General features: G+C 44.9%; 1 protein-coding gene across 10 annotated transcripts in view; it reads left to right on the top strand.

Annotated features, from left to right (window-relative positions):
* Positions 1-25,114, top strand: part of PFKM (phosphofructokinase, muscle) — a 47,564-nt gene extending 22,450 nt beyond the window's left edge. For 8 of the 10 annotated variants that reach the window (XM_033222267.1, XM_033222262.1, XM_033222260.1 and 5 more), the window contains 22 exons: positions 1,611-1,703; positions 9,483-9,556; positions 10,432-10,509; positions 12,255-12,444; positions 12,661-12,826; positions 13,578-13,622; positions 14,068-14,176; positions 14,290-14,385; positions 14,638-14,730; positions 16,740-16,865; positions 18,324-18,388; positions 18,883-18,946; positions 19,752-19,901; positions 20,360-20,430; positions 20,790-20,877; positions 20,964-21,116; positions 21,819-21,983; positions 22,793-22,854; positions 23,082-23,193; positions 24,043-24,142; positions 24,224-24,329; positions 24,574-25,114. In XM_033222267.1, the coding sequence (XP_033078158.1) occupies positions 1,619-1,703; positions 9,483-9,556; positions 10,432-10,509; positions 12,255-12,444; positions 12,661-12,826; positions 13,578-13,622; positions 14,068-14,176; positions 14,290-14,385; positions 14,638-14,730; positions 16,740-16,865; positions 18,324-18,388; positions 18,883-18,946; positions 19,752-19,901; positions 20,360-20,430; positions 20,790-20,877; positions 20,964-21,116; positions 21,819-21,983; positions 22,793-22,854; positions 23,082-23,193; positions 24,043-24,142; positions 24,224-24,329; positions 24,574-24,718 (2,343 nt within the window). In that variant the 5' untranslated portion in view covers positions 1,611-1,618 and the 3' untranslated portion in view covers positions 24,719-25,114. Of the gene's footprint in view, positions 1-1,421; positions 1,522-1,610; positions 1,704-9,482; positions 9,557-10,431; positions 10,510-12,254; positions 12,445-12,660; positions 12,827-13,577; positions 13,623-14,067; positions 14,177-14,289; positions 14,386-14,637; positions 14,731-16,739; positions 16,866-18,323; positions 18,389-18,882; positions 18,947-19,751; positions 19,902-20,359; positions 20,431-20,789; positions 20,878-20,963; positions 21,117-21,818; positions 21,984-22,792; positions 22,855-23,081; positions 23,194-24,042; positions 24,143-24,223; positions 24,330-24,573 lie in introns of those variants that run through there. The other 2 variants (XM_033222265.1, XM_033222266.1) reach the window with 2 other exon arrangements.
* The last annotated feature ends 1,666 nt before the right edge of the window (positions 25,115-26,780 follow it).

Below are 26,780 nucleotides of genomic sequence, written 5' to 3'. Positions count from 1 at the left end.
GTTTAATAAGGGTACAACTATCACTGGCCTTAAATGATGGAATGGGGTATGAATCTGTGGAAAGGGCCAGGGTAGCCACCAGGACAAGGGATGCAGTATGCCCAGGCGCAAAAGTGGGAACAGCAAAGTAATGTTCAGGTGACAATGGAGCAGAGGATCTGTAGGACCAAAAGTTGAAGCTACATGCAAGGGCTAGACTGTAGAAGCTTCGAATGCCAACCCAACAAGTTGGGACCTTATCTGTCAGTACTGATTATATGTAGTACGTTCATTAATCTCTGTCTCTTAACACAATGCATGTTTGTGAATGTATGTCTTCATATATGTCTCATTGCATTCTTTTATTATTTGTGTGGATTCGTGTGTTTATGTGACCTATGTTTCTATAGGCAGCTACCTTGAGTTCTCCAAATGCAGAGTAGAAGCAAGCACAAGCTGCCCTTAAAACTTGGGTTCCTGTGAATGAATACACATCTCTGCTGAAGCCTAGGGACCTATGACCTTCCTATAAAGGTTTATTTTGTGTGTCTAATAGAGTGAAGAAAGGAACACAAGCACAGTGAGACCAGCTATTGTAGTAAGCAATTCAGGTGGAAAATGCAATGAGGATAGAAAGAAGGGGATGTATAAAGGAAGATAATAAGAAGGGAGAATAATAGGATTTAGTTACTGTTTTGAATCTGAGAGGAAGGGAGGAGATAAATTAAAAATAACAGGTTTTAGCCTGGAAAACTGGGAGAGTGATAATTCCACTGGCATTTTATGGATACAAAAGTATGTCCTCTTATGTGTTCCTTTGAGAGAGGTGATCCCTAAAGAACAAAATATGAAGGTGTTTCCATGTCATATGTACACATCTGTGTGTATACGGCAGTGACTTTGTATTAATCTTCTCATTTCATAGCAGGTAGTAATGTGAGAGGCAAGACCCAAAGACCAAGGATCAAGAGATGCTCAGGAGGCTGACAGCCTGAGAGGGAAGAGCCGTAGAAAGTCCCTGACCACTCTTGAGACTGACACCATTAACTTGCCTAACTCTGATGTGCCTTTATAACCTCAGACTACAGTTTCAACTCCATATCACCTAACCCCATTCCAATAGCACAATTCCATAACACCCAACCCTAATCTTAATTATAATCCAACCTACCCTTGCTCTTCTACTTCTACTTTGCTGATTGTCATCAGTGCCCTAAACCTCATCTGATTCCAGCTCTCTGCAATAACCTATGCCTTCATTGAAAAGGGAGGTATCCTTGAGGCTAACTCAACTTTTCTCCTCCCTTTCTCATTTCTGTTTAGTCAACTTCTCTTTTCCCTGACCTTAGTTTATTCCCCATATAGGTTCCAATTGGGGTTGGAGGGATCAGAGAGGGATTAGTTAGAACCTTAGTAGTCTTGGGCTTGATTACGTAACATTTCAGCTTGTCAGTCTACAAGGGTGTGGCTCTCCTCTGGAAGAAGCCCAAAGCTCTCAGGCTGCAAAGCCCAGACTTGGTATAGTGGGAGAGCCTGAGTGAGGTGGCTCTAGCCAGTCTAATTGCCGTTTCTTGAGCTAGTGGCATCTTGATTCCTGCTGTGTCTTAACTGACCATTGTCTTAAATTCTAGAGTGGATCATGACCCATGAAGAGCACCATGCAGCCAAAACCCTGGGGATTGGCAAAGCCATCGCCGTCTTAACCTCTGGCGGAGATGCCCAAGGTAAGGAGGAGGGGACGAAAAACATGACTGGTGGGGCTTTTGGAATTTACTGACTCCATTGGCATTTACAATAGAATTATTCTTCTGTAGGTTTACTGGAATTTTGGGCTTTCCTAAAAATTTCTGTGAGGCCTAAGTCCTCAAGTGCATTTGAATTTTATTTGCCTTGCTTTTATTTACCCACATCTTCATAAAACTTCTTTCAAAGTTTCTTTGAAGACTGGGGACTCTTTTGGTCCTTGGAAACCTTAAAGAGTGGTGTTTTCTCAAGCAGCATTGGAAAGAAACTAAAGAGAGAAAGTTATTGAGAAGGCAGTAAGTGGATTAACTTCATGTATTTGGTCATGGTGGGGATGGGAGGAGACCCAGAATTAGTATTTGGTGGGTCCCAACGAGGTCTTCAGGTATTCACTCTGATGTCTGGAGAGTTCTTGCACTGACCAGGGTCAGTCAGGCACTCGGTTTTCTCTGGCCTTTCCTCCTCTTCCATTTCATTACCCCTTGAAAAAATAGGAAGAGCAGCAGTTAATCAATACAGATCCACTATGAGGTGGAGGGGCAGAAAATGAGCCAGCAAAAACCTTTTTCTAGATTGAATTTAAGAAACCTGGGAGTCGTGAAAATTAGGTATATAGGAAACACGGAGTGGGAGAGAGAGAATATGTGATTTTGTTTTAAAAAAACTTTTTCTCATTTGATCTTCTGATATATTCTGGTACATTGAAAAGAGGCAGAATTTCTTTGAAAGGATACAGGGCATGGAGACAATTATGGAAAAAAGAGAGAAGGAAAGCAATTTCAGCTAGGCTTCCCTCCTCAGCACCACTGTCCCTAGGCTCTTTTAGACTTTGTGCTAAGGACCACTTTGTATAGAGCCCTGTCTTGTATGTTGTGAAGAAGTTGAATTCCTTTAGGAATTTATAGTTTAATGAGGAAACTAGAATTCTTACATAAGGCACATAAATAAAAACAAGCAAGTGTGCATTAACCAAGTGGAATCTACTTATATAATGAAATGATAGCCCCTGATTGAATTAATCAGGGAAAACTTCATGGAGAAGGTAGATTTCAAGACACTTTTTTTTTGAGGCGGAGTCTCGCTCTGTCGCCCGGACTGGAGTGCAGTGGCCAGATCTCAGCTCACTGCAAGCTCCGCCTCCCGGGTTTACGCCATTCTCCTGCCTCATCCTCCCGAGTAGCTGGGACTACAGGCGCCCGCCACCTCGCCCGGCTAGTTTTTGTATTTTTAGTAGAGACGGGGTTTCACGGTGTTAGCCAGGATGGTCTCGATCTCCTGACCTCATGATCCGCCCGTCTCGGCCTCCCAAAGTGCTGGGATTACAGGCTTGAGCCACCGTGCCCAGCCCTGAACTCTTTATTTAAGTAAGATGCTTAGAACAGTAGCAGGCACATCATAAATACTCAATACATGTATCATTAATTAATTAAAAATGAATTTGTATCTACTGTGTCAATCAGGATGATGGTCACTAGGGATACATCAGTGAAAAAGTCTGACATAATCTTTGTTCTTATGATATTATTAGTATATTAGTAAAGCTAGACTTTTTAAACTAATATTTGTTATAGTTGTGATATAGGTTATGAATCAGAAAGTGCTAGAATGAAGAAACTGAGGAAGGAGGGTACGGAGGTCTGAGTTTAGGAATAGTGACCAGATTAGGAATGCAGAGTCCTAGTTGAGTTTACAGAAACCACAGACCTGGCTTTTATTGCATCTCTCTTCTCTGCTGGCAGAGTACCATGCCAATACTGAATTCTTTAACATGCACTTGAGCATTGATCCTGAAACCTTGGTAGACTGGTCTGTGGACCCAGACTGTCAGATTAGGGGAAGAGAGAAGAAAGCCTGCTAAACAATGCAAGTGAGATACACAGAGTTATAAAATGAAGAAGAAGATATTTTTAGAGAGGGAAAGAGGGGAAAAAAAGGTCAGCCTAGGATTTAACTTGGGTCTAAGAGCAGCAGAGCCCTTCCACCTTCTGATCCTGAGCCGTGAGGCCCTCTTAATCTAGTGATGGCCATAACTCACTGCTATAAGAGAAAGACCCTCTTTTATGGAGGCATGGACTATAGATAAGCTAATTTCTGAAGGACCCAGCTGATGGGCATAGTGTATCCAGGGAAATATCCCACCTGCAAATCCCCATAACATCACAGCAACATATCACTAGGGATTGAGAGTGATAGAAACTGAAATTCTATGGAGGCAAGGAGGCAAAACGGAAAACTCAAAATAGGGCTGAGAGGTCCCAGCTGAAGGAGAAGCTCAAATTCAGAAGTTGCCTGCCCAGAGCTGAGTTTGATGGACTCTAGTTCTCCCAGGGAGAAAACACAGAAATGTTTTTGTTTTTTTTTTCCCCTGAGGGTTTGTGGGCCACATGGGAAAGTGAGATTGAGCTGTCTAAAATCCATAGAGGTCACAGCTTTGTCATTCCCCGAACTGCTGAGTTTGCTGAAAGCTAATCATCTCTTGAGGTAGAAAAATGGCCAGGAATCGGGCATCCTGAGCTCAAAAACAAAGAACTCTGGGATGCTGGGCTGATGCCATACCAAATCCTAATTCCCTTTCCAGCCTAGGAATGGCTTCAGCCACCAAAACTATGCTACCTTTAGCTTTTTGACATTGGCATATTTTAACCCTGGAAAGGACCTCTGTCAGTCATCTGCTCTGGCCCTCTGTCTCCAAATAGCCAGCCATTACAAATGTATGTTTATCCTTTTTTTTTTTTTTTTTTTAAGAGATGGGATGGGATCAGCTGGGTGCGGTGGCTCATGCCTGTAATCCCAGGACTTTGGGAGGCCGAGGCAGGCAGATCACCTGAGGTCGGGAGTTCGAGACCAGCCTGACCAACATGGAGAAACCCTGTCTCTACTAAAAATACAAAATTAGCCGGGCGTGGTGGCACATGCCTGTAATCCCAGCCACTTGGGAGACTGAGGCAGGAGAATCGCTTGAACCCGGGAGGCGGAGGTTGCAGTGAGTCGAGGTCACACCATTACACTCCAGCCTAGGCAACAAGAGTGAAACTCTGTCTCAAAAAAAAACAAAAAGAGAAATGGGAAGGGATCTTTTTATGTTGCCCAGGCTGGACTTGAACTCCTGGCTCAAGCAATCCTCTTGCCTCAGCCTCTCAAGTAGCTGAGACCACAGACCACGTGCCACCGCACCTGGCCTTTTCTATTTTTAAAGGTTCGCACAAACAGAGATTCTTTTACCTCTCTGGCTTGCTATTCTAGGGTTTATAATTTTTACTTATGATATCCATTAGAAAGTGCAATTCATCTCTAACGAATGTTTATTCCTCATATATTTTAAAAAATCTTATGAAAGTTAAGACAGAAATTATTTGGTATCAGCTTTCAAAAAAGTCATGCTCAAGTCGTTTATTAGATTTTTTTCTGTCTAGTCTCATAGAGACCCATCACCCACAGTTCTTCTTTCTAAAACCTCTTCCCAATATGCCGTAATTGGAGACTCCAAACTACGTGCTTATGATGTTCTCCAGAGCCCCTCCTGACTATACCCAGAATACTTATTGGATGGTGCCTGTAATCTTATCCTTCGTCTTGCTTCTAATAAGTCAGACAGCTGCCATAGAGGTTTATTTAGGGCAACATGGAACAGCCAAGGAGACTCTGGCCAGGACTGGCTTGGGGCCAGACTAGGCTAGTCAGATTGGCTGGGAGAGCTCAGAGAATTACTGGGGCTCCTTAGTATAAACTATTTGTGTACCCCAAAGTTTGTGATTTTTAGGGAACTAGGGGTTTGAGGCATAGGTACCAGGTGCACAAAGAGCATCCTAAAATTTGGTTTGAAGGAAGATACTCAGATATTCAATTTGGAGACAGGATGAATGACTTCTGGAAGTTGGTGGGGTTGAGGTAAGAAGAAGGCAGAGGGAGAAGATAATTTCCTTATTGTGAGATTTTTCTTATGCCCAACTGATTTGGATAGTCCCTGTCCACCATCTGTTGTTTGCTTTTGTACTGAAAACCTTTGAGTTGTTTTTCTCTCTTAACTCTGGATATACCAACAGGATTGCATTAAGTTAGAGTTTTTGCAGGAACATTTACTCAGCTTGGGAGCAAGAAACAATGTTCCAACCTATACATTTCAGAACAGTTTTTTCCCTTATTTCCTAAAATTACAAGTTCGTACTCCAGAACTCCAGGTATCCAGAAGAGAATCCCATAGGCCTTGTGACAGGCTGGAAAACAAACTTTAGTTTCATATCTATTCTGATCTTATTGAGCTGACTTTATTCGTCTTTCCTAAAGCATTGATGACTTTGTGTTGACTTTTGACCTTGTTCCTTTCACACACATAGGCTATTTCTCAAGCTACTGAAAAGCCCCTCTCTTCACATATTTTTTGGTTTTGATGCCTTCAACTTAAGGGTGTGAACTTAGGCTTCTAGACTTCATGGGGCTTTGCCTTAGTGATGTCATAAGTGAGCTTTGACATCAGTGCTCACCAATGACTTCTTGTTGACAAGTCCAACCTTTCAGGCCTTACCTTAGACCAGTTATCAGAAGCATTTGGCACTGTTCCCACTTCTTGAAACTGTCCCCTTTTGACTTCTGAGACATCGCTAAGTCCTGGTTCTTTTGTATTTCCTGCTGCCCCTTATTAGTTTTCATCATGGAACCTCCCTTCCCCTTCCTGTTCCTTCAATGTTGGTTTTCCTCAGGGTTCCGTTCCTTGCCTTTTTCCCTTATAATTCTACATATTCTCTTGAGATAGTCTCTTCTGTGTTCACATGGATGCTCCATAAGGACTTTAAACTCAACATATCCAAATATGAATGTATCACCCCCACCCCAACCTGCCCAAACCAAAACCTGCCTCTGCTGAGTTAATGGTACCACACTTTTACCCTTTGTCTAAATCAATCACGGGACATTTTCTCCCTCTCTGATCCTTGAAATGTAATCACACTGCCAACTGGATATAAGTCCTATTGCTTCTGTTTCCTAGATGTCTTCTATCTAGTATTTGTTTTGTCCCAAATGCTACTCTTCCAGTCCAGGTCTTCCACATTTCTTATCTAGGATGCCAGGTAGCCTCCTAATGCTAGAAATCCCTCTCTCAAGCTGTCTTTCACACTGCTGCCAGAGTTATCCTTCTGAGATGCAGATCTCATCATGTCCCTCTGCTCTCTAAATTCTTCAGGGATTCTTTGTTGTCTGCAACTTTTCTTTTTGGAGGGGTCACAGACCCCTTTAAGAATCAAATGAAAGCTGTGGACCTTCTCTCAAAAGAAATGTCCGTGCCCGCAGAACTTTTCATACAGTTTTGTGGGGTTCCTGGATTCCCCGAAACCCATCACCCATGGATCTCCAATTAAACCCTGGCCTGTAGAACACAACTCAAACTTCTCATGGCACATAGGTGCCTGCCTACCTGTAGAGCTTCATCTCTCACCACTTCCTAGTTTATATTCTTTATAATACCAAATTACCTAAGGTTGTTTTTTGACCCTCACCTTTATTTGTGCTATTCCCTCTGCCAAGAACACTCTCCCTCAAATTCTCCACCTGACAGAAAAATTTTAGAGGAAATTGTCCTTTAGGTCCCATGACAAATGTTGTCTTTTCTGTATAACCTTCTCTGACTTCCTTCTGGCAGGCTTAGATACTCTATGTCCCTCTTTCCACTGTACTTTGTATCTCTCTCCCTCTGTCTGTCTTTTTTGAGAGATGGGGTCTCACCATGTTGCCCAGACTAGACTTAACTCCTGGGCTCAAGTGATCCTCCTGCCTCAGCCTCCCAAGTAGCTGGGATTATAGGCATGCACCGTTGTGCTGGCTCATGTCTTTTATAGGGCCCAATAGACCATATTGTAATTCTCAACATGTCTTGAGGACCATTACCAAGTCCTTTATCTTGGTATTCCCAGATTCTGTGTTGGTCATTGCTGTACCCCCAGTGCCTAGCACAGTGCCTGGAACATGATAGGTGTTCAGTTGATATTTGTTAAGTGAACAAATGAACCTTCAATTTGGAGCTAATAGCCATGTAATACCAACCTGCAAAAAAAGAAACATTTTGATCTTTTTTATTCCATCCTATTCCTGATAGCTTTGGATTACTCCAAAGTTTGTGATGGTTTTTAGTTCGGTGCTGCAGGTTTTCCCGATTACTAGTTCTCTTAGTGCTTGCTGGTATATTACATTTCTCCAGGCAGGGTTAAGGACAACATGAACAGATTTTAGATTGAAACAAAAATATATAGTAGAATATCTAAGAGAGGGTGGCTAAAATGATTCACAAGAAGTTGACCCATCATGGCTGTAAGATTCCCTGTGCATCACCATGTGCTCCTCCTCACATTACATGGTAGGAAAGGAATGTCTCCCGTCTGTCACCAATAAGGCCATGCTTAGCACAGGATCAGTGCATTGTTCCTAATATGAAACACACATATGGGACACCTGCTGTGTGTTGTGTGTTGGGAAGGGCTGGTTTTTTCACAGTGCTCCTGGAAGAGAGTTCTTTTCACTGAAAAGCTACTAGGAGAGGGATAATACTCATCTGTGAAAAAGGGAAAAGGATTGCCTCTGTATTTTAGTCCTAAGCTTTGGTTTTGTTTTGTTTGAATTTTATTTATTTTTTTTTTACAGATGGAGTCTTGCTATGTTGCCCAGGCTGGTCTCGAACTCCTAGGCTCAAGCAGTCTTCCCAGCTGACCTCCCAAGTACTGGGATTACAGGCATGAGTTACCAGCCCTAGTCCTAAGTTTTTCTTCCAGTAGAAGCAGAAAGAGAATGATTTACAGCATACTTTTCGAGTTCCCCATAAACATCTTATATACAGGGCCACAGGAAGAGACAAACAAATATTCGTTGACTAATTGAGGAGATGCCAGGAGAAGGCAGTGAGAGAATAGAGTCCCCACCAATTCTTCCTGCACACTTGGTCACAGCCTCTTCTGGCAATGTGGGAACTAGTGAATCACAACTGTGTGGCACACATTGGAACACAGACCAACTCAAGCGACACAAAAAAGGGGTATATTTGTGTGTGTGTGTGTGTGTGTGTGTGTGTGTGTAGACTGAATCAGCTGTCCAGTAACAGATATACTTGTGAACTTGTGAATAGACTGTGACTTGCCAGGTTACTGAACCATATAGAGTCATGTCCTTGTGCTGAAATGCCTACTAAAAGCTGAGGTCTCGATATAGTGCAGAAAGCAAGGAAAAACCTAGTACAGCCATTGAGATTAGTAGGACAAACCTTAGAGGCTGATAGTGTTAACTTAGGCATTTGAGAACTTGAATTCTAATCTGAACTTTCTAAAAGTACTAGCTTTGTGCCCCTTGACCTTTTTGAGTTTCAGTTTCCAAATCTTTAAAATGGAGACAATTCCAGGATTGTGGACAGGATTAAATGAGATGATGTTTGACAAGCTCTTGGCAGTGTCTAGCCCACAATACACATTCAGGAAAATGCTTTATTCTAGTTGTTATTATTTCCCAGATGGTCCTATCAAGGAAAGGTCTTGGGAAAGGCAGGATTTTTGGGGGGCTTGAGGAGCAATGAATACAGATTATCTGAAGCTCCGGTAACGTTGACTGCAGTAATTGGGAATGGGGAGGTCAGAAGACTTTGATGAGAGGATTATTCTAGATTCAGAGAAAAGACTAAATAAAGTACTGATTCATTTTTTTTAGCCAAATGTAATATATGTGGATTCCAGGGCACCTTTTCTTAGGAGCAACCCCTCCGTGACTTCTTTTATCCCTCCTTTCAGGTATGAATGCTGCTGTCAGGGCTGTGGTTCGAGTTGGTATCTTCACCGGTGCCCGTGTCTTCTTTGTCCATGAGGTTAGTTCTATACTTTGTTCTTCATCATTCTTTCTCTGCCCTCTTCTAAATCTGCCTTCTATCCCCTTCCCACGTTCTGTGTCCCTACCTCCCAGTTAGTTACATTGCTCTGTTTGATTTTCCTTGGCTCCCTATCTTCATGAGTCACTCTTTCCTACTCATGACTCCAATAGTGATGGTGGGACCCGGGCATCTACAAACTGGGTCTTCATGTTGCCTGTTCAATTTAAAGGAAAAAGTAACTCTCAGTCCTCCTTTCATCTCCCTCAAAACAGAGAAAGAAATGGAAATGGGTAGTATTTACAGCAAATTTAGTATATCCAGGGGAAGAGCCCCAGGAGGGAAGAGCCTTGCTGTATTTCTGTAGTTTGCATAACTTCCTGAGGTTCTCACTCTTCTTTTGCACCCTTCTCCCAGTACTCTCTCATGCTTTACCCACTCTTCTTTTTATAAGGTCCACCCGCTTTCTTCTATCAGATTTTATAGTCTCTTAGAGCAAGTCACATTTCTTTCCTTCCCTCCCACCAACTTTCCCTTCTCCTTTTCTCCATGGTTATCAAGACCATCTGTTATCATTGGTCCCCTGTGAAGCAGGTTGGAGGAGATAGGGTGAGCCAAAAATAAGAATTAAGATTATTCAGAAGGATATCCACATCCCGATATTTAAAAAATGGGAGAAACTAGAAAAGAGTATTGCAAAAGTTGACGTCTCCTTCTTTGGACTGTGTTAAATATAGTCTCACGAGCATCCAGGACTCACTAGTGGGAGGAGGTGGCTTGACTCTCAGAGAACGTCTTCCCAGGGATCCTGTCTTAATCCTGGGAATTTAGGGAGAAGCCTAGCAAGGGCTTAACAGTTATAGTATGTCCCATAGGGTTATCAAGGCCTGGTGGATGGTGGAGATAACATCAAGGAAGCCACCTGGGAGAGCGTTTCGATGATGCTTCAGCTGGTATGTTGTTCCAGAGAACTCCCTGTCCCATATTTGCTCTGTCCTTGTTTCATCCCACTCTGGTTTGGGCTCATGGTCTCCCAAATTCCCTGTCATGTGGTTTCATGGGAAGGAATTCAGTGACAAGAGAGGGACCCTATTTGCCCTTTACTCTTAGCATTTGAAAATATCACCCTGGTTTCCTGGGGCAGGGAGAGGGTGGAGGAGTGATCACAGGATGCTTTGCTCTTTATGGAAAGGTCATAAACAAGACTATGGGGACTGACACATAAGCAGGTCTTACTCTAGGGTCACGGGGAAGGTCTGGCCCTGAAAATAACCTTACCAGAGGACTGGAGCCAGAGCCAGAAGTGGAGCTGAAATTTGCCAGTCCTCATGTGATGGAGATGAGGTGACCTGAAACCAGACCACTTAAAGGACAAACTGAGACAGACTTTTGGAGTCTCAAAAAAATCCTAAGAGTATCCTGAGGATTTCCACAGTCCTTTATGCTACTTGCTCCATGTTGTGTTAGGCTTCTCATGTGTATCCACTGTGGGCTAGCCCACAGTGAGTGAGAGAAATACAATCATTTGCTGGTTTACTGAAAATTCGTAAATTACATTTGTATCCCCCTTTTTTCAGCTCAGTTCCCTAAAAATCCATGGGTAAAAATTGAATATGCAGTATCTAGTGAAGGCTCTACCTAGGTGCTAGGTAATGGTGCCTGCCATAAAGTGGTCTGAGTGGTGATTCTGAACCAGAATTCTCCACCAGTATCCCAAAGTCATGGCTGCACAGGAGTGCATAAGATATGAAAACCTGGCCAGGCACCGTGGCTCAAGCCTGTAATCCCAGAACTTTGGGAGGCCGAGATGGGTGGATCACGAGGTCAGGAGATCGAGACCATTCTGGCTAACACGCTGAAACCGCGTCTCTACTAAAAAAAATACAAAAAACTAGCCGGGCGACGTGGTGGGCGCCTGTAGTCCCAGCTACTCGGGAGGCTGAGGCAGGAGAATGGCGTAAGCCCAGGAGGCGGAGCTTGCAGTGAGCTGAGATCCGGCCACTGCACTCCAGCCTGGGCGACAGAGCCAGACTCCGTCTCAAAAAAAAAAAAAAAAAAGATATGAAAACCTAATCAGGGATAGAAAGCCTTAATTTCCCAGGGACTTATAGATACCTCTCTTGGGATATCTGTAAGGCTTTCTTTACCCAGAGCTATTTTTCCTGTGAATACCTGGATATTGCAGCTTCTGCCATTGGCACCATGGATTACAAGGAGCTGAGGGGAAAGGATTGGCAGTACCTGGGTACAGTTAGAAATCTCAGTGTAGAGAGAGGAAAAATACTACAAAACACATTGGAATGAACTCCTAATAATAATTTAATGTCAGGCCATTAGGGAGAATTTCTAAAGACTGGAGTCACTGCTTCTAAGATGTGAAAGTTGGAGATTATTTGAGAAGCCAACAGATATGTGTGTATTCACTTTTTCTCTTTAGGATAGTCATGGATGACAAAGCCTTCAATGAAACGGGTTCTTAGCAGTCTTCTAAGATGTATAGCAAAATATGGGAATGACCCTCTGATGCCTCAGCCAGCATCATTTCCCTTTCCTTTGGAAGGACAGATCACTCTTAAGGATGTCAAGGAACTTTCTAGGGACTCACACAGTTATGTTAGGCCATCACAGCGTTGGAATAGGGGATATCTCAGCACGTTGAGCCCTGTCTCTGGAGAGCTGACTTCTACCTGTTCCAAAGGGAGGCACGGTGATCGGAAGTGCCCGGTGCAAGGACTTTCGGGAACGAGAAGGACGACTCCGAGCTGCCTACAACCTGGTGAAGCGTGGGATCACCAATCTCTGTGTCATTGGGGGTGATGGCAGCCTCACTGGGGCTGACACCTTCCGTTCTGAGTGGAGTGACTTGTTGGGTGACCTCCAGAAAGCAGGTAAGAGATTTTTCACAACAGTATTGCTTATTTGTGTTGGTATGTGCATCCATTGGAGAAAAATGTTACCCAGACACAAATAGGCAGTCTTTGCCCCCTTTTTCTGGTATTGTCTACAATTCCTTTTGGCTAGAGTTTCTTCTCTCTCTAGATATCTCCTCTTTAGGCATGCCAGGTACCTCACCCAGTGGCTCCTGGTTTGCTTGTCATTGTCAGGTAAGATCACAGATGAGGAGGCTACGAAGTCCAGCTACCTGAACATTGTGGGCCTGGTTGGGTCAATTGACAATGACTTCTGTGGCACCGATATGACCATTGGCACTGACTCTGCCCTGCACCGGATCATGGAAATTGTAGATGCCATCACTACCACTGCCCAGAGGTAAGGGGACTTGGGAGGTAGGCAGTATAAGAAGATGGCAGCTAGGACAGGATAAAGGGCTAGAGACTGCTGAAGACTGAAGTGTTTGAGCTATGATGACTATAGTGACCAGTTTTCTGGGGCTAGAACACTATTTTTAACTAAAAATTATCTAGAGCACTGAAATTGCACTGCTCCCTTAATGATATATGGTTTGCCTTTTGCCACTGTCTAGCCCACTGTCCAAATATGCAGCTCTGAGGTCTTTCATATCTTTGGGCTAAATGGTTATTCTTCAGACTGGGCAAATCTAGGGAGCCCAGACATGAGCTACACTTCCCAACCATATCATAGAAAGTGTAAGTGCTACTATGACCACCATGGCTCAGAGATAAGAGGAGCTGGAGGGAGGCAATGTAGGATGGGAGGATAGAAGGGTAATCGCTTACCCCAGGGTAATCCTAGAAGATTCCAGTTAGTCCAGTCCTCCCTTCACTTCTTATCCTTTTCTCTCCTTTCCTTCCCTGACCAGGTTCCTCTCTGGAACAGAACCTCTGTATAGATACCTTTTACTGCTGTGTTTTCTCAGGCCTGGGGAGGATACCTTGTGGCTAAAGTATTTCCCCTGGGTCTTCCTGGTCTCAGGAAGTCTGCTAGAAGGCCTGGCAGCATACATGTATCTCCCAGAGAGGGTAATTGGCCTAGATGTGGGTGGTGGCTTGATCTTGGCCATACGGTCTCTTGGACTGTGTCCTATGTCTATCTCTTGCAGCCACCAGAGGACATTTGTGTTAGAAGTGATGGGCCGCCACTGTGGGTAAGATCCTCATTCTGACCCATTTATTCCGTGGACCTGGCAATAGCCCTTTCCTTTTCCCCGGATAGTCCAGTGAGGTCTCTCAGTAGCAGCAGATCTGGAGGTGCACATGCTCCTTGTGGTGTGGTTCCCTTTCCTGCCTCCATCCCCCTCCATTACATCCCCACACACGCATGTGTGTACGTGCTCAGGCACATGCTTGGTGTAAAGAGTGGGCAGTGCTCTGAGGCTGGAAGCCACTGTGGCAGGTGAACATAAGTGGAAGGTGTCCGTTAGAGACAGAATCTCATTGAGCGGCCCTGGTGCTCTTACACTTGCCCCAAGAATAAAATGGAGGCTCTCCAGACCTTTTATCAACTATGAGAACTAGGAGAACTTGTTGGGTATGGATGAGGCTATTTGTAGAATACAACTTCTAGCAGGATGCTTCTGGCTCTCATCTCAGATACCTTGCCCTTGTCACCTCTCTGTCCTGTGGGGCCGACTGGGTTTTTATTCCTGAATGTCCACCAGATGACGACTGGGAGGAGCACCTTTGTCGCCGACTCAGCGAGGTACTGGCACTTTATTTTGCCCTTAAGAAATCCCTCACCCTGTTCCACTGATGATCTGTTTCCTACCCATCAGCTTCATTCCATTGATCATTTTACCCTTTGTTCTCAACCAGACAAGGACTCGTGGTTCTCGTCTCAACATCATCATTGTGGCTGAGGGTGCAATTGACAAGAATGGAAAACCAATCACCTCAGAAGACATCAAGAATGTTCGTATGAATGAAACCAGTTAGGCCTCAGACTCCATAGCCCGTTCCTTTCTGGCTTCTGAGTCTCCTGACACTGCTTCTCCCCTTGGTCCTTTTGCACATCTCTCCCTGGGTCCCTGCCCCTGGTTGCCTCCCACAAAGAACCATTGCAAGACAAGAGGCTGAGCTGTCCACGGTTCACCCAAGTCTCTGCTTGTTTTCTTCCTTTGACTCTGCGTAACCCTCTCTCTGTACCTCTCTTGGTCCTTTCAGCTGGTGGTAAAGCGTCTGGGATATGACACCCGGGTTACTGTCTTGGGGCATGTGCAGAGGGGTGGGACGCCATCGGCCTTTGACAGAATTCTGGTAAGTCACTGGGCTCTGTGGCCCTCATGCCTTAAAACCCTCAACCTTGTAGTCCTTCCTCCTCAGGGCTGCACTTCACCAGATAGGGACTTACACCACTGGTCGTGTTGTCTCTCCACCAGCCTTTGGGCTGCATTGGCCACTGACCCATTCCCATACACTTGAGGGTCCCCTTCTGTTACAAAAATGATGAGAGACTTTGCCTTCCTAATGGTGAGGAGCAATATCTTTTTGTTTCGTTTTGTTTCATATATTTTTAGTAAGAATTTTGAAATAATGGTAGATTCACATTCAATTGTACAGAATAATACAGAGATAGTCCCACATACCCTTTGCCCAGTTTCCTTCAATGGTAACATCTTGCAAAACTGTAGTACAATATCATCACCAGGATATTGACATTGATATTGTCAAGCTACAGAGCATTTCTATTACCACAGGATGTCTCATGTTGTCCTTTTACAGCCACATGTACTTTACCCCCACCCATCCCTCCTCATTCTTAACCTCTGGCAACCACTAATCTGTCTCTTTGTCTCTAATTTTTAATCTCATGTATATTATATAAATGGAATTGCATAATATGCAACCCTTTAGGATTTTTTTTTTCCACTCAGCATAATTCTCTAGATATTTATCAAAGGTGTTGTTTGTTTCTATAGTTTGCTGTTTTCTGCAGAGCAGTGCTCCATGGAGTGGACGTATTACACTTTGTTTAATAATTCAGACATTTGAGTTGTTTTCAATTTATGGCTATTAGGGATAAAGCAACTATGAACATTTGTGTACAGCTTTTTGTGTGAACTTAAATTTTCATTTCTGCAGAGTAATTGCCCAGGAGTTCAATTGGGTTGTATGGTAGTTTTTTGTTTCTTGAAAAAAGTTTTTTTTCAAAGATACTGCCCAACTATTTCTAGAATAGCTGTAACATTTTAATTTCCGTCAGCAGTTTATAAATGACCTGTTATGTTTGCATCCTTATCAGCATTTGGGGGTTGTCACTTTTTTATTTTTAATTTTTTTTAAAATTTTAACCATTCTGATAGGTATATAGTGGTATTTCTTTTTTTTTTTTGAAATGGAGTCTTGCTCTGTTTCCCAGGCTGGAGTGCAGTGGCATGGTCTCAGCTCACTGCAACCTCCACCTCCTGGGTTGAAGGGATTCTCCTGCCTCAGCCTCCCAAGTAGCTGGGATTGCAGGTGCCTGCCACCACACTCGGCTAATTTTTTAAATTTTTAGTAGAGATGGGGTTTCACCATGTTGGCCAGGAGGTCTTGAACTCCTGACCTTGTGATCTGCCTGCCTCGGCCTCCCAAAACGTTGGGATTACAGGCATAAGCCACCGGGACCAGTCTTCTTTTTTGTTTAGAGATGGAGTCTTGCTCTATCACCCAGACTAGAGTGCAGCGGCATAATCTTGGCTCACTGCAATCTCTACCTCCCGGATTCAAGGGATTCTCCTACCTCAGTCTCCTGAGTAGCTTGGATTACAGGCACACGCCACCATACCTGGCTAACTTTTTGTATTTTTAATAGAGACGGGGTTCCACCATGTTGGCCAGGCTGGTCTTGAACTCCTGACCTCAGGTGATCCGCCTGCCTCGGCCTCCCAAAATGCTGGAATTACAGGCATGTAATCCCAACCTTAGACACTCAGTTTAAACCCTCTTATCCTATTTTCATTGGAAGAGCAAAGCAATCTCCTACCTTGTTTTGTCAATAAGAAGGGAACATTATTAAGCCCCAGTAATCCTGTTGGTTACTGTAGTGGGCATGTTTCTCTAGAACTAAGTAGAATCCTTGAGGTTCCGATGGCAAGAATACAGAGTCATCAAGCTTTAGATGACATCTGTTTGGGGAGGTAAAGCCCAATAAGTTCTTTGCTGCCTTCTTAATTGTGAGACTCAATCTTGTGATTTGGAAAAGGCCTCAAGTATCCTGACTCTCTAGGCTGAGCCAAGATGAGGCAGCCTGAGCCAGACTGTCTTTGTTCTCTGGACTCCTGCAGGGCAGCAGAATGGGTGTGGAAGCAGTGATGGCACTTTTGGAGGGGACCCCAGATACCCCAGCCTGTGTAGTAAGCCTCTCTGGTAACCAGGCTGTGCGCCTGCCCCTCATGGAATGTGTCCAGGTGGTAAGTACTGATCCTAAACCCCTTTCTTAACAGTCTCAAGCCCCTGCCTTGGAGTTCATGGGGCATGAGACCAACATCTAAGGCCACTGGTGTAGGAGCAGGTGGAAAGGCAAGATGGTACAGTAAGAGACATACGGGGAAAAAACACAGTGGGTTTTGCATAGGAGCTCTTAACTAAGCTTCAGTGTTCCCATCAGTAAAATGTTCCTAAGGAAGGTGGGAGATTCTACATCCTCCTTAGTAATGAAACCCAGTATCTCATAATATACAACCTCAAACATTTTTATCATGTCTTTGTTGGAAGAAGAATGCAATATTCCTCCTAACTTTATTAAGAGCAGGAGAATATTATTAAATTCTAGCTGGGTAGTTTTTGTCTCTATGAATTCTATCTTGAACATGTTTCTCTGAACCAACATGAGGTCACTAATGCTCACGTTGAGGGTTATTGTAAGGATTAGAGATACACTATATTAGCATGTGATGCAGTACCTAGCCAATGTTGAGTGCTCAGGAAATGGTGGCCTTTATTATGAAGGAATCACTCCGTTGATACCACAGAGTGAACATGGTGGCTGGGAGGCTGGGAGCGAGAGCTAGGGTATCTGGCCTGGTTCTGAGGGCTGGTCTAAATGCTCCCCTTCTCCCGGCCTCCTTCTCTCTGAGACCCAGGAGTCCCAGTGACCTGCAGCCTTGCTTGGAAATGTATCTGTGAAAGCTCCAAAGCGAAGGCACTGGCCCACAGAGCTGAAATCAGTAGTTGAGAAGCACACAGCAGGGATCAGTCCTTCTTCCTAACTTGATTACCTGTAGGATCTTCATTTACTCATGACTTCAGAGGCTGCTTTAAGGCTGGGGACCTGGGTGTGGAATGGAAGATACTATTTATCTGTGAGCATTCTTCCACTCTACCCATACTTCTAATAAACAGAGCATAGTTCTGGGCACAGTGGCTCACACCTGTAATCCCAGCACTTTGGGAGGCCAAGGCAGGCAGATCACAAGGTCAGGAGATCGAGACCATCCTGGCTAACATGGTGAAAAATACCAAAAAAAATTAGCTGGGTGTGGTGGCACACTCCTATAATCCCAGCTACTCGGGAGGCTGAGGCAGGAGAATCGCTTGAACCCAGGAGGCAGGGGGTTGCAGTGGGCCAAGATCGCGCCACTGCACTCCAGCCTGGGCGACAGAGCAAGACTCCATCTCAAAAAAATAAAAATTAAAATAAAATAAACAGCATAGAATCAGTTCTTTTCTTTTGCTGCTCATTACTCAGAAAACTCAGGAAAAACAAAAATACTTCTGTGAAAGTTTAGGGGCATAGGAAAGGTGGGGTATAGAATGGGCGGGATCTAGTCACAATCCCAGAGATGGGCAGAGTTTGACTGTGGGATAGAAATCCAGCTGTGCGGAATTGTGACCCTGGAGTTGAAACTGTCACTGTGCTCCCCCCTCAGACCAAAGACGTGACCAAGGCCATGGGTGAGAAGAAATTTGATGAAGCCCTGAAGCTGAGAGGCCGGTGAGGAAATGATGGGAAGCTCACTAGCTACAGAAATCAGATGCCCGAAGTCAAAGATCTCCATGACTCCAGGCCCAAAACATAAGCTTCTGCTGCTTCCTTTTCTGATTCTCTCTGCAGCAAGTTCTTGCCCAAGAAAGTTAGTTGTGAGGTGTCTGGAAGATCAGTTCATCTCAGGGATGCGGTCCCTGGCATCAACCTTTTATAATCTGTTACTTCTATATGTGAGCCCCAGCTAGATGATAAGTTCCTCTAAGCAAGGGACAGTCTCTTGTGCCGAGCACAGTGCCTGGAGAAGAGTACTGAGTGAGTGTTGGATGAACTTGTGGCCCCTTTGCAGCTCCTGCCTTGTCCCTGCTCTGCCCCAGTTCTGTCCTCAGAGGTTTGCCCTCTGGAACTTCCCTCTGGGAGCAAAACTTCAGACCAGGATCCCCATGGCTGCTGGCTGTGGGGAGTGGCCTAAAGACACCTCTCTCTATTTGTACTTCCTACAGGAGCTTCATGAACAACTGGGAGGTATACAAGCTTCTAGCTCATGTCAGACCCCCGGTATCTAAGGTACTGGCAAGTTGACTTGCCCTCTCCCCTTTTCCTTCTCACTCCCCCAGTCTCTCTTCATAAAGTGCTACCACAGTCCATACAACGTAAACCTTGCCAACTTCTCTGCGCCACTCTGATCTTCAGTGCTGGGTCCCTGGCCCTATTATAATGATTTTCTCTTAACCACCCCAGATGTTAGCCCCCTTTTTAGTGTACCCTGGATATCTCTAACACAAGACCCATGCCCACTTCAGGACTGGCAAGATAGCATGCAAAGAATGGGAAAGAGGGCTTATGTACTTTTTCTCTGGGAATATCTGGGAATAATCACATCTAAGTGTATCTGAGCCACCTCTTCCCTTGGAGTTGTGGTTGTCCTTATTGAGTATATTACCAGAATTGTTTGGGTTGCTTATTAAACATGCAAACTCCTGGGCCCCTCTCTCAGAGGAGATTCATATCTGGGTAGAGGCCAGGAATATACAGGTTTAACAGGCTCCCCCAGTGGATTCTGATGCAGGTGATGCAAGGATCACACTTTGGGAAGTGCTGCTCTGGAAGGTCTCTCATTCATTGTATAATATTGATATCTGCGATGGGGGACAGCAGCTTTGTTTATTGATCTGTGATCAAGAATTTTGCTTCCATAGTATGTGGTAGCAAGTTGTGCTGGCATTCCTTGGGAGAGGGGTGTGTGTTGTCTCAGGCAGATGTCCTGATCCCTGGATGACAAGGGTTCAGAGCTCTGCCTCCTTTACTGACCTCCTCCCTGTTCCCACACTGGGTTTCTGTCCTCCTTTTTCCCCTGCTTCCTCCTGTATAGAGTGGTTCGCACACAGTGGCTGTCATGAATGTGGGGGCTCCGGCTGCAGGCATGAATGCTGCTGTTCGCTCCACTGTGAGGATTGGACTTATCCAGGGCAACCGAGTGCTCGTTGTCCATGATGGTTTCGAGGGCCTGGCCAAGGGGCAGGTATGGGGACTAAAAGGAAGAAGGGCACATATTCTAGGACCCAGGAGCAGTCATAGGGAAGATAAGTGTAGCAAGAATGACCTGTCCATTCTCTTGGCTTCCTCTATTCCTCACTACCTCTCTCTCCTCTCTCAGGGTCCAGGCAGAAGTAGATATTTAATGTTAGGGCAGTAGGAACAGGTAGGAATTACTGGAATGCACCATTGCAAACAACATGTCCTATTTAATTCTCTATCTCAAAGCTCAGCACAGTGCCTGGCATAGGTAGATGCTTAATATTGGTGAATGAGCAGTAAGGGTAGAAGAAGTTCAGTGCATGGGGAAAAGCTAATACCTGGTGTACCTCTTCCAACCAAGGGGGATCCAGGGGTGGGTTAGAACTCAAGCAGTGGCACCAGTCCCACATAGGCCTCCTAGTGCTTTAGCTTTGAGCAGAGCTCTGTGGCTTTCCCCCACAGATAGAGGAAGCTGGCTGGAGCTATGTTGGGGGCTGGACTGGCCAAGGTGGCTCTAAACTTGGGACTAAAAGGTAAGTAGTACTGCAGAGGCACCTCCTCCCAGTGACCTCTTCAAGTTGCCCTTGGATTTGGGTATCAATTCATTATGCTAGGGTCTGCTTCAACCACCCTGTTGTCTGGGTCCTCCACCCCCAACTTCACAGTTGCTGCCAAGAGGGCAGACATGCCCATCTCAACATCTTTTAGCAGCTCTGGCAATTTAGAACTCCAGTATGTATCCTTGGATAGGACTGAGAGGGTGGGCTAGGGAGTGGGGCACAGGTCAAGAAATTAAAAATAAAGTGCCTCTAACTCTAGCTTTTCTCTCCCTCAATTTTCCTGTCTCTTCCGCAAATTCCCATTCCCGTCTCCCCCATCACTGGTCAACTAGGACTCTACCCAAGAAGAGCTTTGAACAGATCAGTGCCAATATAACTAAGTTTAACATTCAGGGCCTTGTCATCATTGGGGGCTTTGAGGTGAGTGCCAGCCACTGTGTCTCCCTCTCTCCCGCCCACCTCCTCTCCCTCTCCCCAATCCTGCCCTTGTGCTCTCTTCTTCTTAGGCTTACACAGGTGGCCTGGAACTGATGGAGGGCAGGAAGCAGTTTGATGAGCTCTGCATCCCATTTGTGGTCATTCCTGCTACAGTCTCCAACAACGTCCCTGGCTCAGACTTCAGCGTTGGGGCTGACACAGCACTCAATACTATCTGCACGGTGAGAGCCCACCACCACTTCCCATCCCTTTTGGCGAGGATTATAATCCTTCAACTGAGTGTGGTCCTGAAAAGTGAGCTTCTCTTTGTACCAAACAAATGGGAATGTCTGAAAACGATTCTTTGGCTGGGTGTGGTGGCTCACACTTGTAATCCCAGCACTTTGGGAGGCTGAGGCAGGCAGATCACTTGGGGTCAGGAGTTCAAGAGCAGCCTGGCCAACATGGTGAAACCCCATCTCTACTAAAAATAACAAAAATCAGCTGGGTGTGGTGGTAGGCACCTGTAATCCCAGCTACTTGGGAGGCTGAGGCAGGAAAATTGCTTGAACCTGGGAGGCGGAGGTTGCAGTGAGCAGAGATCGTGCCACTTTACTCCAGCCTGGGTGACAAAGTGTTCAGTTTCCTCACCTGGAAATGCACCAATACCCTGAATACCAAATGTTTTGTTTTTTCTTTCTGAGATCATGCAGTCTAATTTTCTGAGCAGTAGAAAGGATAGGTACAGCTTCCTTCCCAGGAGAGACGTTCTGCAGTGTGGTTGGCAAATACGCCTGTTACCCTAAATGCAAGAACTTGCTCTAGGGGCCCTGCCAGCCTATGGAGAATATAGTTCTAGAGTTTAATTAGTGGCAAAGATTAAAGAGTGACAAGAATCAGGCCCCTGATCATGTCTTTCTAACTATAACCCATTGTCCTTGCAGACCTGTGACCGCATCAAGCAGTCAGCAGCTGGCACCAAGCGTCGGGTGTTTATCATTGAGACTATGGGTGGCTACTGTGGCTACCTGGCCACCATGGCTGGACTGGCAGCTGGGGCCGATGCTGCCTACATTTTTGAGGAGCCCTTCACCATTCGAGATCTGCAGGTAGCTGGCCTCCCAGAGCCTGCTAGGTAGCTCTCCCCTGTCTCCAGACTGTTTCCACAGTGATCTGAACTATGAGAGCTCAAGTTGAGGACAGAGCTGGTTGGTCTGTGGAATCCTGTGAAGACCAGAAAGAGCACTATGCAGGCATTCTCTGGTGTCACCTCACAGGCATGACCGCAGCTACTATTGTTGGAATGCTCATTTTGAATCAGGTGGCCTGGTGCTAAGCCCTTTGTGGGCATTTTTGCATTTTATCTTCACAATAGACATGCAAAGAAGATACTATCTCCATATAACGCAGAAAGGTTTAGAGAGGCTAAAAAACTTTTCTAAACTCCTAAGTGAGCAGATGGTTTAACTGATTGAGAAAGTCAGTGATCTTTTTACTATATCATGTCTCCCCTTCAGATTTCCCTTACTCCCGTTCTGCTTTTGAGAGAGATGCTGTCTCAAAACAGAGACATAAAGTGTTAGGACTGACACTGGGACCACAAGTCAGCCCTCTGAGGCAAGGGGAACCAGAAAGGCTTGGAAAGGGAGACTGGAGAGGGTGAGGGGCTGAACACTGAGTTAGTGCAGCTGTCTGCAGTGCTCCCTCTTCCAGTTCTGTCTCATTTGGAGTCGTTGTTTAAATTTTAGTCCACGCTGAGCTTCTTAAAGGAATTAGGCCCAGTTGAGGCCCAGGATTGTAAACAACTCTCTTCCATGTCTCTCTTCCTTCCTGGAGAGGTGTGGTGTGGAAGAAGAGAGATTTATATCCAACCTTCTCCACTCCCGATTAGGCTTAGGATTTACTCTTTCATTTTCAGGCAAATGTTGAACATCTGGTGCAAAAGATGAAAACAACTGTGAAAAGGGGCTTGGTGTTAAGGTACCTCATCCATGGTTCCTAAGTGGAGAAGAAAAATAAGCTTTGGCTCAAACTCATAGAATGGCCAGGGTTGGGACACCCTGAGGAATCTGTAGATATAGAGGGAGGGGGCCAGCCTATCCCTTGAATCCTGGGAGGAGATAAAAATTGAAAGGAAAGAACAAAGGCAGAAAGGGGGGATGGAAAGCCAACCACAGAGTCACAGGCTTTTGGTCTCCACCTGGCAGGAATGAAAAGTGCAATGAGAACTATACCACTGACTTCATTTTCAACCTGTACTCTGAGGAGGGGAAGGGCATCTTCGACAGCAGGAAGAATGTGCTTGGTCACATGCAGCAGGTAGGGAAGACACCCTAGTCATGCCCTTCATCAGACAGCCATGCCTGCCAGCAGCCACTGAGGCTTCCACTGGCCTTTTCCAGTCTTCTGGAGGAGCCTGTTAGTGCCATCATAGAACATGGGCCTGCAGTCTCTTCCAGTCATAGAATCAAAACATCTTTACCCTGGAAATGACTTTAGAGATTATGTGGTCTATCCTTTTCATTTAGGGGAGGGTGTTCAACCTTGGCAGCTTTGCCTTTTGGGGCTGGATGATGATTTGTTATGGGTAGCTGTCTATGCACTGTAGGACAGTTGCACAGCATCCCTGGTCTCTACCCACTAGATGCCAGTAGCACCTTCCTCTCACTCCCAATTGTAACAAAAATGTCTCCAAACATTCCCACTTTCCCACCTGCTTCCTCTTAATTCAAAGGAAATCTGTATGATATTTTATATTATTCTGAGGTGCTACCAAGGGCAGCCAGATTGGGCCACAAAAAGCACTTTTGTGTCATCATTGACAGTGACCAACAAAAGCTGCTGGGCTGAAGAGGGGCAGGCAGCTGACCCTTTGGCCAATAAGACTAAAACAGGATCTGGCAGCTGTGGAGCTAAAAGAGGGGATTGTGGGGCCAATCATCTTCTTTAATTAGTTATTCTTATATCTGATGCATGGCCAAATGTGCTGGGCCAGCCTGGCCTTGGATCCTGGCACTGCCTCAGGACACCCTTTCATAGTCTGATTTCTGGATTCCTGTTTTGGGCCGTAAACCTGGGGCCCATCTTTCCTTTTTCTCTGTGTGTCTCGATATCTCTGCCAGTTTATTAGAGTCCTTCCCTCTGTAATTTTTATGTTTCTTTCTCCAGGGTGGGAGCCCAACCCCATTTGATAGGAATTTTGCCACTAAGATGGGTGCCAAGGCTATGAACTGGATGTCTGGGAAAATCAAAGAGAGTTACCGTAATGGTAGGTGGGGTGAGAGACCGAGTGCCCTCTGTAGAGGCTAGTTCCCCAGTATAGAAGCTGATTGACCATCCCTTATTGCAGGGCGGATCTTCGCCAATACTCCAGACTCGGGCTGTGTTCTGGGGATGCGTAAGAGGGCTCTGGTCTTCCAACCAGTGACTGAGCTGCAGGACCAGACAGATTTTGAGTGAGTACATCTGCTTTCTGGAGTGGTTCGCTCCCTGGTAGTTTCAAGCTCTACTGTCCTCAACCTGTTCACTGTCTTTAATCCTTTTTTTTTAAGGAGTAACACCTGTATTCTTACCCATTTCAGATGTGATGCACATGTCCTAAATCTAACCTCTTCTCTCCAACTTCTTTCTATAAACTTTTGGTAGAAGTTGATTAGGGTACTAAAAGATTATATCATCATCTACCTCATTCCTCTGTAGGCATCGAATCCCCAAGGAACAGTGGTGGCTGAAACTGAGGCCCATCCTCAAAATCCTAGCCAAGTACGAGATTGACTTGGACACTTCAGACCATGCCCACCTGGAGCACATCACCCGGAAGCGGTCTGGGGAAGCTGCTGTTTAAACCTCTCTGGAGTGAGGGGAACAGATTATCTGATCATGGTCAGCTCACCCCCTGATAAGTCCACATCTTCTCAGTGTTTTAGCTGTTTTTTTCATTAGGTTTCCTTTTATTCTGTACCTTGCAGCCATGATCAGTCCTGTCCAGGAGCTGGAGGAGGGGGCAGTGGGTGGGAGCTCCTTTTAGGTAGAATTTAACATGACTTCTGCCCCAGCTTTATCTGTCACACAAGGCTGGGCACCTCTAGTGCTACTGCTAGATATCACTTGCTCAGTTAGAATTTTCCTAAAAATAAGCTTTATTTATTTCTTTGTGATAACAAAGAGTCTTGGTTCCTCTACTACTTTTACTACAGTGACAAATTGTAACTACACTAATAAATGCCAACTGGTCACTGTGCTTTCGCTTCTCCTGTTATCATCTTCCCAAATGGAATGTAATACTGTCAGCCCCATGTATCAGACACTTGCCTGATGAAGCAGTAAAGATGTTAAGGGTATCACAGCGGGTGGAGGAAGGGATTATCTCTAGTACACTACTTGCTGGCTGTCTGAAAAATTATCACTGCCAAACTCTAAAAACAGTTCTAAATAGTGACTGAGAATGTTTGTTGCTGGAGTCAGGGATTAAGGCAGCCAGATACTCTTTGCACAGTTCTTCAGTGGGAAGAGAAATTAACAATAAATATCAAGCACTGTGGTAGGATTTCATCACTGAATCCTCAAAGTAGCTTTTGGAGGGCAATGGTGACAGCCTGACTTCAGAAAGGAGGACACTGGAGCTCAAGATGATTGATTACATAATGTCTCCTTCAATATTATTCAAGTAGAACTCAAAACTCAGTTCTGACTTCAAACCTCATCCTCATTCCCCATTCCTCTGCTTCCTTACCATGCCATATCAAATCCCCAGAACCATAAGGCCTATGAAAATGAAGTGAAACGGAAAGTTCAGGCATTCATTCAGAACATTTTAAATGCTAACTGCCATTGATTTATAGGTTCTCTTTCCTATCTTTAATCTTAGAGCTGTTTCCTCGAGAAAATGAAGAGGGAAGGATGGCTCAGGGGAAGCTAATCAGAGGGAAAATGTCACTCTGTAAAGACTAAAAAAATTAGGATGATGATACGATCGGGGGAAAAAAAGGCATAGTGAAGACCACTTAAAAACAAAAAAACGAAAACCTATGAAGGTGCATGCTATTTCCCCAGAGCTAAAAAGATAAGTGAAATTGTGTTGGAACTCTTAAGTGGAGGTGAAGCAGAAGTTATTAGCCACCAACCACAAGTGATCATGAAGTAACTGAGAAACAGGTAACATTTTTTCCCACATGGACAAAACTTTCTCTTTCCAGAATATTAAGTATCTATGATGAGAAATGAAATAGCATCTAAAGCAGTTTATAAATCTACCAGAATATTAGAATCACCTGAGGCCTTTGAACATACTCATGCCCAGGTCTATTTATTTTTCTGTAGAGATTGGGACTTCAACTCCTGGTCTCAAATGATCCTCCCACCTCGGCCTCCTAAAGAGTGAGGATTACAGGCATGAGCCACTGTGGCCAGCCCTACTAGGTCTGCTTTGGACCAATTAAATTAATCTGTGGGGGTGGAACCTGGGCCTTAGTATTTTTAAAATTTTTCCCAGGTGGTTCTAATTAACAACTAGACTTGAGACCCACTGACTAACGCAGTGGGATCTCATTCCTGGCTACATCTGAAGCACTCAAGCCCCCAGAGACCAGAAAATTCCAAAGAATTGGTATGAGGTGAAGTCTTGGCACCAGTGTTTTTAAAAAGCTTTCTTAGTAATTTTATGTGCAGCTGGAGTTGAGAACATAAAAGTAGTAATTCCAAATTTGGGGTGGGAGAAGGTATAAAGGAAGGGGAAGCTCTTCAGATACTCTGCCCAAGCCCTCCTGTTCACTCCAGCAATGCCCAGAATCACTGTTGCTAATGGGAGAAAGGTTGGGATGAAAAGTTACATTGTACAGCCAGGCAGTAAAAGAAGAACTTTTTCTAAGGGGGGTTGGAGAAAAGTACGAAAAGTAGAAATTGCCAAA

The sequence above is a fragment of the Trachypithecus francoisi genome, unplaced genomic scaffold (genome assembly GCF_009764315.1).
Source record: "Trachypithecus francoisi isolate TF-2019V2 unplaced genomic scaffold, Tfra_2.0 Lachesis_group11, whole genome shotgun sequence".
In the NCBI taxonomy this organism is placed as follows: Eukaryota; Metazoa; Chordata; class Mammalia; order Primates; family Cercopithecidae; genus Trachypithecus; species Trachypithecus francoisi.
Note: the sequence above shows the minus strand (reverse complement) of the source record. Positions and strands in the feature narration are given on the sequence as shown.